The sequence below is a fragment of the Arachis ipaensis genome, chromosome B9, assembly GCF_059453495.1.
Source record: "Arachis ipaensis isolate K30076 ecotype BB chromosome B9, ASM5945349v1, whole genome shotgun sequence".
Lineage (NCBI taxonomy): Eukaryota > Viridiplantae > Streptophyta > Magnoliopsida > Fabales > Fabaceae > Arachis > Arachis ipaensis.
The window spans coordinates 148,801,176-148,813,240 of record NC_142444.1 but is presented as its reverse complement, the minus strand read 5'-3'; the positions used below and the strand labels follow the sequence as shown (position 1 = coordinate 148,813,240).

The window sequence follows — 12,065 nt, the reverse complement described above, 5'->3', positions numbered from 1 at the left end:
TAATTTCTAGCTATCATACTAAACTAAGTTATATTAAATACAAAAATATCAAATAATTTTAACTTTAAATTTTTTTTTTAGAATAATCTCTAATAACTTTATTGAACATTATTATTATTATTGAGTGACAAATATATATTTTTATATTTTTATGCAAAAACTCTTTTTATATTATAAATATATACATAAAAATCTAATGAATAAATTTATCATTATTTTTGTCGAAAAACATGCAAACAATTATGGTACACTATTATTGGATATGATAATATGAGATTTAGTACATATTTTTTTGTTGGATTTGAAATTATATACCTAATGAAGTTAATTGATTATAATATCTACTAATTTTTAATAAATACTTGAAGAATTTAGTGAGTCATGTTAGAAAATTGATGGGAGATTATGTTTGACGAAAAAAAATATTGAGAATTGATTTGTGTATTAATATCTTTTTGGGATTAAAATATCCGCTTTTAAAATTTTTGAGAACTAATTTGGGTAATTATTCCACTAAAATATAAATTGAGGACCAAATTGTCTACTCAAGTAAAATTTTGAGAATATTTTTATATATTAATTTTTATTAGAATTAAAATATTCAATTTTAAAATTTTTGAAAACTAATTTAGATAATTATTCTAAAAAATATAATAAAATGAGCTATTGATTCTTTTATCCACTATTTTTTTAGTGTATGAAAATAAAAGTGTTTTTGAGTCAACATCGTTTTTGAAATTTATTCCCTTGTCATGGAAATTTAAATACCCAATTTTTTTGAATGAGAATAAAATTTTACATTTTAAGTAAAAAATATTTTTAAAAATTAAATTTTAAAATTTCAAACAAACATAAGAATGATATATTTTTTTCATTCTCATTTTTGTTTGTTATATTTTATTATTAGTTTTGTTTAAGTTTTTTTTACAATTAAATTTAATTAAGTTGGTTTAAATTTAACAAAAATCAGTTTTATTAGTGAGAGTGTAAATACACGCTCCAACTATTCCCACTAATATGGACGTTTGTATCCCGTGTTCTTCCTCCCTTTCTTCCTACTTCACATTCTTCGTTCTTTGTTTTCGCATGTTTTCTCTTCATCATCATACCATTCTTTTATATATTGTTGTTGTTGCGTTTTTTTTTTCTTTTTCTCCTCTTTTTGGGTAATTTTGTAACATTATATGTTTCTTCTTTTTTGTTTGATTTTTTTATTTTTATTCTTATTAAGAGAGTAAAACAAAAAGAACTATGAGAAGGTAAAACAAGAAAGAGAAGAAGGAGGAGAAGAAAGAGGCGAAGGAGGAGTTTTGAATTATACATAAGAGGGAGGAGGAGTAGTTTCAGAAATTTTTTAATTTTGACATTGAAATTTCTTAACCGTGACACAAATTTTTGTTAAGAGGGTGAAAACAAAAATTATGAACAACATATTGATGACTTTCTGGATTTAAAATTTACATGCATGTATTTTTGTGGTTGATTGAGTCTTGTTTGTGACTTTGTGTGCTTGTTCTGAGTTGAGTTCATGTGTTGTCATCATTAATTACTTTTGGTGTAATTCTGATTTAAATGTGTTATAGTGATTCTGGTGTTATTTAAGCCATATTCATGATTTTTTCTAATCCAAAATTAATTTGGATGTGTTTTGTGATTAATTGAGTATTGTTTGTGTGCTTATTTTGAACTGAGTTTATTTATGTGTTGTCATCGTTAAGTAATTTTAGTGTATTTTAAATTTAAATAAGGTGTACTTAGGCTCATTGAATTAGATTTGGTATAATTAATTCATGCAAGATAATTATAGCCCTTCTGGTATCATTTAAGCTATATTGATGACTTTTTTAGATTTAAAATTTATATGCATGTATTTTTGTGGATTGTTGAATTTAGTTTGTGTGCTTATTTTGAAGTGAATTTGTTTGTATGTCATCGTCATTAAGTAATTTCAATGCATTCTGAATTTAAATAAAGTGCAATTGGTTTCATTGACTTGAATTTGGTGTAATTAGTTCATGTAAGATAATTGTAATAATTTTGGTGTCATTTAAGTCATATTGATGACTTTTCTGGATTTAAAATTTACATGCATGTATGTTTGTTTTAAATTGAATTTGTTTTATGTGTCGTCATCGTTAACTAATTTCAATGCTTTGTGGTATCATTTAAACTATATTCATATTTTTTTAAATTTAATTTCTCTTCCTAATTGTGTTTTTTATTCTAGTAGAACAATCTGCAAGTTTAGAATAATTAACTACCAAAAACACTGGAGTTACCAACGGGAAGGTACCCACGAACGATAAACAGTGACAAAGTTTAATGACTGTGTTAACCATTGGCAACGTATTATATGTCTGTGGCTAAATTTTATGGAATTTTCCAACATTTTCGTTTGTCCGTGGACCGTGGCCAATTTGAAATAAATTTTCTCATTTGCCACATACCCAATGATATCCACTTTCAATTTCGCGCCTAATTTGGTCATTCCCTCCATTCCTTTCAAAAAATTTTTATGCAGTTTATCTTTTTCTTAAATTTAAACCGTAATTAACTTCAGATAAATAGTAGGGTGCAATTTTTTTTTCAGGAATCCTAATAGTTGGTTTCTTTTCCTTCCTTCCCAGTGCTGCCACTGAGAATTACTAAGGTACGTTAATTATGATTTTTTTTATGTTTTTCATTAGCGGTATAAAAATTAGATGTGGATCATGAAGTCATTAAAAAAATACTTATGAAGTCATTTTTATTTTTTTATAGGAGTACATCTATTATATCATAATTTTAATAATTAATATAAATTAAAAAAATTAAAAAAATTTATATGTATTTTAATTACATTCAAGAGTGAATTATATGTACTCCTATAATTAAGAAATAGACTTAGCTTATTCCATAATAAATAAAATTTTCTAATTATTTAATTTATAAAAAAAATCCCATCTTTTTGTTTATTCTAAAAATTAAAAATAAAAATTAATATTCATACTTTTGATTAACAGAATTAAAATAAAATATAAAAATAAACTTTGAATAAAGATAAAAATACAAAATTTTGAATTTTAAAATATAAAATAGTTAAAAGATAAACTAATTATTTAAATATAATTTTTTAAAAGCACTCTTTAAACTTAGATAAATGAATATTATATACAAAATGAATCATTATATATTGACATAAATGATAATTTTTTATAAATACACAAGAGTAAAGTATCGTTTTTGTCCCTAACGTTTGGGATAAGTCTCAAAGTTGTCCCTAACGTTTCAATCGTCCTATTTAAGTCCCTAACGTTTCAAAATTGACTCAATGTTATCCTGCCGTTAGGGATCCGTTAACAGAATTGACGGCGGGACAAAATTGAGATGATTTTGAAACGTTAGGGACTTAAATAAGACGAAAACGTTGAGGACAAAAACGATACATAGAAATAAATTTTAATTTTATCCTTCAATAATATCAATTTTTTACTATACATAGTATTCAATTATTTTTTAATCACATCTAAGTAAATTACACTTAATCATATTACTTTCATTCTAAATAAATTATTTTTTTTATAATTTTACTCTTAAAGATTTTTAGTTATTATGAAATATTTGTAGAATAACTAGTATATAAACTTGCAGAAAAGAAAAAAATAATATATATACAATAAAATATAAATTATACCTTTTTGTCTCTCTAATGTATCAAAATTCTTTAAAATTATAAAAAAATAAATTTATTTAAAATGAAAGTAATGTAATTAAGTGTAATTTACTTAGATGTAATTAAAAAAATAATTGAATACTATGTACAGTAAAAAATTGATATTATTGAAACATAAAATTAAATTAAAATTTATTTTTATGTATCGTTTTTGTCCCCAAAGTTTTCGTCCTATTTAAGTCCCTAACGTTTCAAAATCGTCTCAATTTTTTCCCGCCGTCAATTCTGTTAACGGATCCCTAACGGCAGGACAACATTGAGTCAATTTTGAAACGTTAGAGACTTAAATAGGACGATTGAAACGTTAGGGACAATTTTAGGACTTACGCCAAACGTTGGGGACAAAAATAATACTTTACTCAATACACAAAAGAACTAAACTCATAATTTTATTTTAATTTGAGAATTTGCATCAAAAAGACCGAGCTTAATTCAAATCACGCTTTAATCTGCATCAAAAACCCCAAGCTTGAATCAAAACCGCCCCCCATTTTATCTTTCAGTTTCGGAGCTCGACTAAAACCCCAAAGTGGTCCTTGAGATTGGGCGAGTTACCCATACTTGTCCTTGACTTTCAAAATTTCCTAACAGCATCCCTGACATTCAGCTCCGGGACTCATAGTTGTCCTGCAACCCTTTCCGGCGCCAATTCAACAAACGGAGGGATGATCTGGCACCTCCAATGCCACGCTGGAGCCAGCTACGGCTAGCTGATGTGGCAAATATGAATTTTGTACCCAATCTGGTCCCTGGTCCCATTAAAACTCTAAAAGCTAAGATCATCCTCTTCATCGCCTGAGCTTCAAACTGCTACTGCTGATTCCTTCTTAGATCATCCTCTTCATCACGGCTTTTGCCCCAAGAACAGCATGCGAGTTTTGATTGATAAGTCTTTGGTGAAGATTGAAGATGATAGAGTGATGTTACATGATTTGATTCAAGATATGGGTAGAGAAATCGTTCGACAAGAGTCTGAAGAGCCTCGAGGGCGTAGCAGGATTTGGAACTTTGAGGATGCAAAACGTGTTTTGGAACAAGACAAGGTAAGTTGGTTTCTCTTTTACAATGCTCAAATTGATTCATAAAAGATTATGTATGACTTAAATTGACTTATGTGTGATCTTTGAAGAATCATTTTGAGTATTAACTCTTATTTTTCCTTTAATTCTTTAAATAATATGTTAAGGTCATTATCTATCTGAAGTTGTTTGGTGCTTTTATGGGCTAGCAGGGTAGCCATAAAATTGAAATTATCAAGCTAGCATTCCCCAAAGCTGATGAAAAACTTAATTGGGATGGTGTAGCATTCATGAAGATGAATAATCTCAGAACAATTGTTATTAATAAAGGTGACTTTTCAGACAGTCCCAAACATCTTTCAAATAGTTTGAAAGTGCTTAAATGGAGAGGATATCCTTCACAAATTTTCCCATTTGATTTTTATCCAAAGGAAATAGCCATATTGTGGTTACCAGATAGTTCCATATCATCACTCATTAGTTTCTTTCAAAAGCAAAAGGCAAGTACAATACAAGAAGTCTATCTTTTTTATAATCATGAACATTAATTTATCCATTTTAAGCTTATTTATTTGATTTATATTACTTTTTCTTTGGCAGAAGTTCATAAATTTTAGAGTTTTGAATTTCAGCAATTGCCAGCACCTAAAACAAATACCTGATTTATCTGTTGCCCCACATTTGGAAGAATTGTCTTTCTGTTGGTGTAAGAACTTAACTGAAGTTCATAAATCAGTTGGGTTGCTAAATAAACTTAGAATGTTGGATGCAAAGGGTTGTTGCAAGCTTAGGAGTTTTCCAGACCTTATGTTGCCTGCTCTCCAGCAACTCCGCGTTTCGTCTTGTTCAAGTCTTGAGAGTTTTCCAGAAATATTAGGGAAGATGGAAAGTTTAACAAAACTTGAGTTAGAATACACTCCAATAAAAGAATTCCCACCTTCAATTCGTTATATTACTAGGCTTGAAAGATTAGAATTGTGGCACTCTAAGATTGTTCTGTTGCCAAGTAGCATTTTTCTGATGAAAGAGCTTAAGTGCTTGAGAATTCGAAACTGTGATGGTTTGCTGTTACATTCACAAGAGAAAGTTGAGGAGCAAATAAGCTCAGTTGTGTTTTCCAATCAGCAACACTTTGATTTCAGAAACTGCAATGTATCAAATGAGTTTCTTCAAAGGAGTGTTCCTTGGTTAGTCAATGTGAAAGAGCTGAATCTATCATCCAACAGTTTCACAATTCTTCCTGCATGCATTGAAGGATGTACCTTCTTGAAGGTACTTATTTTGGATTATTGTGGGAATCTTCGAGAAGTCGGAGGGATTCCACCAAACATTGAAAAATTCTCTGCAAGAAGATGCATATTCTTAAAATTCTCTGTATGTGTTATTACCTGGAGCTGGAGGCGATGAAGAGGATGATCTGAGAAGGAATCAGCAGCAGCAGTTTGAAGCTCAGGCGATGAAGAGGATGATCTTAGCTTTTAGGGTTTTAATGGGACCAGGGACTAGATTGGGTACAAAATTCAGATTTGCCACATCAGCTAGCCGTTGCTGGCTCCAGCGTGGCATTGGAGGTGCCAGATCATCCCTCCGTTTGCTGAATTGGCGCCGGAAAGGGTTGCAGGACAACTATGGGTCCCGGAGCTGAATGTCAGGGATGCTATTAGGGAATTTTGAAAGTCAAGGACAAGTATGGGTAACTCGCCCAATTTCAAGGACCACTTTGAGGTTTTAGTCTTCGGAGCTCATTCAAACTTTCACTCGCCGGCCCTAATCCGCCTCTGCATGTATCCGTCTCCTCGAGCTCAGATCTCGCACCCCCGCCAGCCTCCGATCTCGCGCCGCTGGCAACATCAACGCTCGTGATACACGCGCACAGGTCACAGCTCTCACTCGCTGACGCTGCTGTACCTCTGCCTGTGGTCTCTTCCTCCGATCTCAGACCTCGCACCTCCGGCAGCCTCCGACATCGCACTTCAGGCGACATTCAACATTCACAGTCGTGCTTTGCGCTCACAGGTCGCAGCTCTTACTCGGTCACACTGCTCAACGTCGTTGTCGTCAACAACAAGAACTTCTCCAATTTTTTTCCAAATTTGATCCTTTGTAAATTTTTATTTTATCTGGTATTTATGTATTTCAGAAAAAAAGAAGGGATTAGATGATGGTTTGGAAATGGGCATGTGTCTGTCTTATTTGGTTTGATGTTGTGAAGAATTATCCTTTTGTTGCCTGCCTCGTACAGAGCATCAATTGCAAATCCAATATTGGTACAAGACTAGTAGCTACCTAGCACTTGAATTCCTAATACGGTAATTTTCTCTTTAACATGATGCATATTATGTGTGACGTTTTAAGCAAATAATTTGATATCACTAACACATAATGGAATCGTAGTCATCATTACTACGGGGATTTTTTCTATAATGGGCTTCTCAATTTACTTATATAATAAAATGAATGCTAATCCCATTTAGTGATATAAAATTTACTGCTATTAAACTAGTTATTATGAAAGTGGATATAGTTGTTCATATTTTCAAAATTTTTTATTTACTACAAAAATTTCCTTTCATTCCTCATGAATCATATATTCTTGAATCTAGTTATATGAGTCCGTACTTTTGATGTTCATATTTTAGTTTAATACTTAAGAAATTATAGAAGGTCGGAGGAACATTATCCGACCGAACCAAATATTATTTACCAGTTTTTAAGTAGAAAATTATTGATTTAGTATGGTTGGACATGAGTGATTTCTTTCAATTATTAATGATGAAACTTTAAAAATATTCTGAATCTGAATTTAAGTTTAACTTGTTAAATATGCTCTATGATTAACTTACTAAATATGTTGTATTGGATTATACTTAGTAATGTTTAATTTAGTTAAATGTAGGGACATTTATGAAACTTTTTGTATGTTATTTGACTTCTTTTTGTATTGTTATATGAACTATTTTATGTCACTATTTTATTTGATTTTTATTTTTTCTGAATTCTTTTTACGCTGTCTATGACTTTGTGTCGCAGGCATTTAGAATACTATGAAGCATAAACATAATATCTGCGGACAATCAATCTTTGAAGAGTTACGAAGACAAAGTGAAGACATAAACTTGAGTTCGGAAGATGGGTTGGAACAAATAAGTCTCAATGATGACGGGGATGAAATTTCAGAGACGGAGATGTTAAATCAAAGTGGTGTTGATCTACCAGAACCTGCTGCACCTAAGAATAAAAGAGATGAAAATGAGCCACTGCTTGTGAAGGTTAAAGGTAGGTTTATTCAAACTCTAACTTCTCTTTGAGTCCAATCTATTGACTTTGTGCTGGTTGTTTTTTTTTTCTCATCCTGTTTTTTAATTTACACAACTCAGTTTTTGTTCCCTTTAGTTTTGGTTCCTTCTATGTTTGCTATGCACAAAGCATATTTGTGAATTTTCTGTCTTCTCTTGGATATGTGTAACTATAAATATATTTTAAAATTATTGGATGGTAAATTTTATGGTATAGAATGTAATTTTTTTCTATACATATAGAACTTAGGTAGAAGCTTTTAAAAATAGACACCTGTTGTATTGTACTCTATGTCCAATCAGGTCTTGTAGTCTCTTGCCTAAACAATAGGATAGCTTGCAGTAATTTATTTATTTATTTATATTAAGTATTAATTGAAATTAATTTTTGAATGGAAGTGTTAATTAGGTGGATTAAATTTTTTTGGGAAGTTAAAAATTTGGACTATACTTGATTATGCTGCTGGCATTAAATGGGCTCTGAGGACCTTAGGTGATAGATGGAAGGCCCATAAATATAATTTACGGGGAGAATACTTCTTTCCTAACAAAAGAAAGGTAGAAATTCTGGCTGCAAATCCCTCCGACATACTTCCTGTTGAATGGACTGCTTTTGTGGATCATTATATGGATCCTAAAACAAAGGTAAATAATTGATCTATGCTTTTTTATTATTTTTATTGAATATTTATAATGGATATCTGGTAACATTTATTTACTTGTTTCTTGTTCTTTAAAATCATAGAAACAATGTTTGCAAAACGCCAGAAATCGTGAGAAACTTATAGTTTCACATGCCGGTGGAAGTAAAAGCAATGCTAGAAGAACAACTCAGATGGTATTATTTTTTTTATTATTGAGTCTAGTATTGTTATACTATTATTATAAAATTAGCGCTTTTAATTAAATTTGTGATTACCTTTAATATCTATTTATTGTATTAGGAAAGAAATTGGGAAGGCCTGTATGTCGAAGCGAGGTTATTGTATCAACTTTGCTAAAGAAAGATGGGAGTTATATAAGCGGGGAAGGACAACGATTAGCTGTGAGTGTCTCAATTATATTTTATATGGCTGTTTATTTTTTTATATGCCTTGATTATGTCAATACTCTACTCCAATGCGATGTGCATTTGTTTGTGAAAAAAAATAGCAGAGTATTTATCTGAAGATCAAGAGCGTGCTGCCACTGAAGGTATTCATTCAAAGGTCTTGGCTCATCCGGATGATGCAATTGTAAAAGTTTGCGGTCCTGAGAATGATAAGCGAGTACGTGACTTTAGTAATGCTGCATGTCTCAGTGGTTTTGTTAAGTCAAAGCGCATCTTTGGAGGGGCAATATGCGGAAGTTCTAGCAGTGTATCGCAACAGCATGTTGCAGATTTAAAAAGACAACTTCAATAAGGTGAAGGTCAAGTGGCAACTCTCCACAGATTTCTACAACAGAAATACGGTGATGAAGTACCTACCTTTTCTGATTCTGTGCCACACATTGAGTCGGAATAATGCACCTCGTATCATGTTTATTTTAATTTTAATTTATGTCTAGTTTATACTATTATTAGAGATACTTTTATTTTTTGTTGTACAGAATTATAAAACTTGGCTTTTGTTATTTCTTTACTATATATATGAACAATGCATATGCTTTAATTTACTGTTGTTACTTAGTTTGCTATTTTTTTTTATTTTAATGTTATTATCGTTGCTTTGATTGTTTATATTGTTATAAAATTATTTTAATATGTTAGTATGTATATATAGAAATAAATATATGCAATATTAATTTAAAAAAATATTCAATTAGTAATTATAGTTGAGTGTTTTTTTTTAAATTGAAAAAAAATTAGCTACGGATTTATGAGTTGGTAAATAGTTCATAATATTGGCCACGGAAAAAAGTGTGGACAAAAAACCCAGCCTATCAAATATTTTTTGTGCATGATTTTTTTTTTTTGCCACAGAAAAACCGTGGTTAAATAACCCAGCAATGTTTAGCCACAGAAAAAATGTGGCAAAAAAAGGCCAGCCTGTTAATATTAGCCACAGAAAAATTGTAACAAAACTACACTCATTGGTTACACTGTTGTCATTTAGCCACGGTTTACAGTGTGGCCAATAACGTAAAAACAGTGGCTATTTAGATGTCTCCACGTATCATAAAACCGTGGCTAACTGAAAAGGCGTCGTCCTTGTTAGCCACGGAAATGTATTCGTTGTTAACGCTTAGTCGCCACAATTTTTTTTTATTTTAGTCACGGTTTTTTCCGTGACTAATCACCGCATTTCTGGTAGTGATTTTTGTAGAATTTTTTAATTTTTTTAAATATGTTAAAAAGTCATCACAATTTTTGGCACAAATTGCTCATCAACATCACACAAAAACTACAAAAATACAAGAGTGTTATAAGCACGATACCATTGTAAACTAACAACAACACTAAAATTATTCGTATTTATAATCAAAGAATTTCATCAGCTCATTACTAAATGAAAATCACATAAAAATAACCACAATAACTAATTTCATTTAGTTCCGATTATATAGCATAAGAACTAACAACATTAATCACAAAATCATATATCAAAGTAACAATAACAAAATATACAGCACCAAAATTAATTATACTTTGCACCAAATTATATTTTAAACATAGTAAAATTATCATTAAACATAATAAAAATACATTGATCGAAAAAATAATTCAAAATTTTTATATTTCATTTAAATCCAAATTTTTAATCATCAATATTGGTTTTTACAAAAAAAAAATTATTTAACTCTTATACAAAAATACTAAACGAGCATCAACTACTTACGAATTATATTAATAAAAAAACCAAATCAAATCTCGTCAAATTAATTCGATTTAGAACAATAATCTAATTTGTCTTGGTTTAATTGATATAAACTTATATCATACATTATTTTTAAAATTGAAATTAAATGTTTTTATATGTTTAAATAATAACTAACATTTAAATTTTGATGTCTAATTTATTAAAAAATAAAAATTACTATTTTAAATAATAAAAAATAAATAATTTTAAAATATAAAAAAATTATTTTAAAAAATCAGACAAATTTAACATCAAAATAATGAGACACAAGAGAACAGGCCTGGTAATTAACCACATAAGTTGGTTTATGTGTTGGAGAAAAAGAGATGTGAGGCGATATGTCTTTGGCGTGTGGGGCCAGTCGGCGAGGAGAGGAAGAGAAGAATAACAAGACCAAAACCACTACTCCGATTGCACTGCATTCCGTGTTGCCAAATGGCCATGGACGACTTTGTCCCTGGAATCAGATAAGGGTTGGGTCGGCGGGGGCAAGAGCCAACGTGGGGGACCAGGGCCAGTTTTGTCTTTGTGCGTACGTGGTCGAGAGCAAAGACAATCAAGAAATGACAACCACATTACACAGGGGGGACAATTTCTGGTCAGGTGGTGCACAATATCAAACAATAATAATCATCATCTAAAAATTAATTTACTACTAATTTTAGTTTCTCATTCAATGGATTGCCTAAGACTACTCTTGAATCTTCATGAATTATATAATCAGACAAAAATGTAAGTAGTACAAACAAATATCATAACATGATTTAATATATCCACTAAATAAACTTATTAGAGAGGTTTTATTTTGATGTGGATCAAATATTTACTGTAATAGTCATTGAAATAATACATGACATATGGCATATCTACGTATATCATTATCATCCTGCACGGAATTTTCAAATATTGTAACGTTATTCAAATGGGTGAGAGTGCAGGTACGATCATTTCAAACAAGGAGATCACTTTGATAAAAAAAATTAAAAATGTTTTTTTTAAATATTTATATGTGTCATAATAAAATTAGATATTTTATTAAATTGATGAATAATTTATTTTTTAATAAATTAGAACAAAATCGATTTATTATAGCAATAATAATAAATTTAATTGTCTATATTATAATTATTAGATCCAATTTAATTTGATCGATTTACAAAATTTGAATTGAATTATGTTTAAATTATTTGATAAAAAG

At 30.0% G+C, this 12,065-nt stretch overlaps 1 protein-coding gene across 1 annotated transcript; it reads left to right on the top strand.

Annotated features, from left to right (window-relative positions):
- Positions 1–4,581: 4,581 nt before the first annotated feature.
- LOC107616383 (disease resistance protein Roq1-like) lies at positions 4,582–6,376 on the top strand. Its single transcript, XM_016318344.2, has 4 exons — positions 4,582–4,755; positions 4,944–5,231; positions 5,332–5,989; positions 6,126–6,376. The coding sequence occupies exons 1-4, from the start codon at positions 4,582–4,584 to the stop codon at positions 6,374–6,376; spliced, it is 1,371 nt and encodes a 456-aa protein (XP_016173830.1).
- The last annotated feature ends 5,689 nt before the right edge of the window (positions 6,377–12,065 follow it).

Coding starts and splice junctions, on each gene's coding strand:
- LOC107616383 (XM_016318344.2), top strand. CDS start 4,582: ATGCGAGTTTTGATTGATAAGTCTTTGGTGAAGATTGAAGATGATAGA. Junction 4,756..4,943: donor GTGTTTTGGAACAAGACAAG/GTAAGTTGGTTT, acceptor ATGGGCTAGCAG/GGTAGCCATAAAATTGAAAT. Junction 5,990..6,125: donor TCCTGCATGCATTGAAGGAT/GTACCTTCTTGA, acceptor TATTACCTGGAG/CTGGAGGCGATGAAGAGGAT.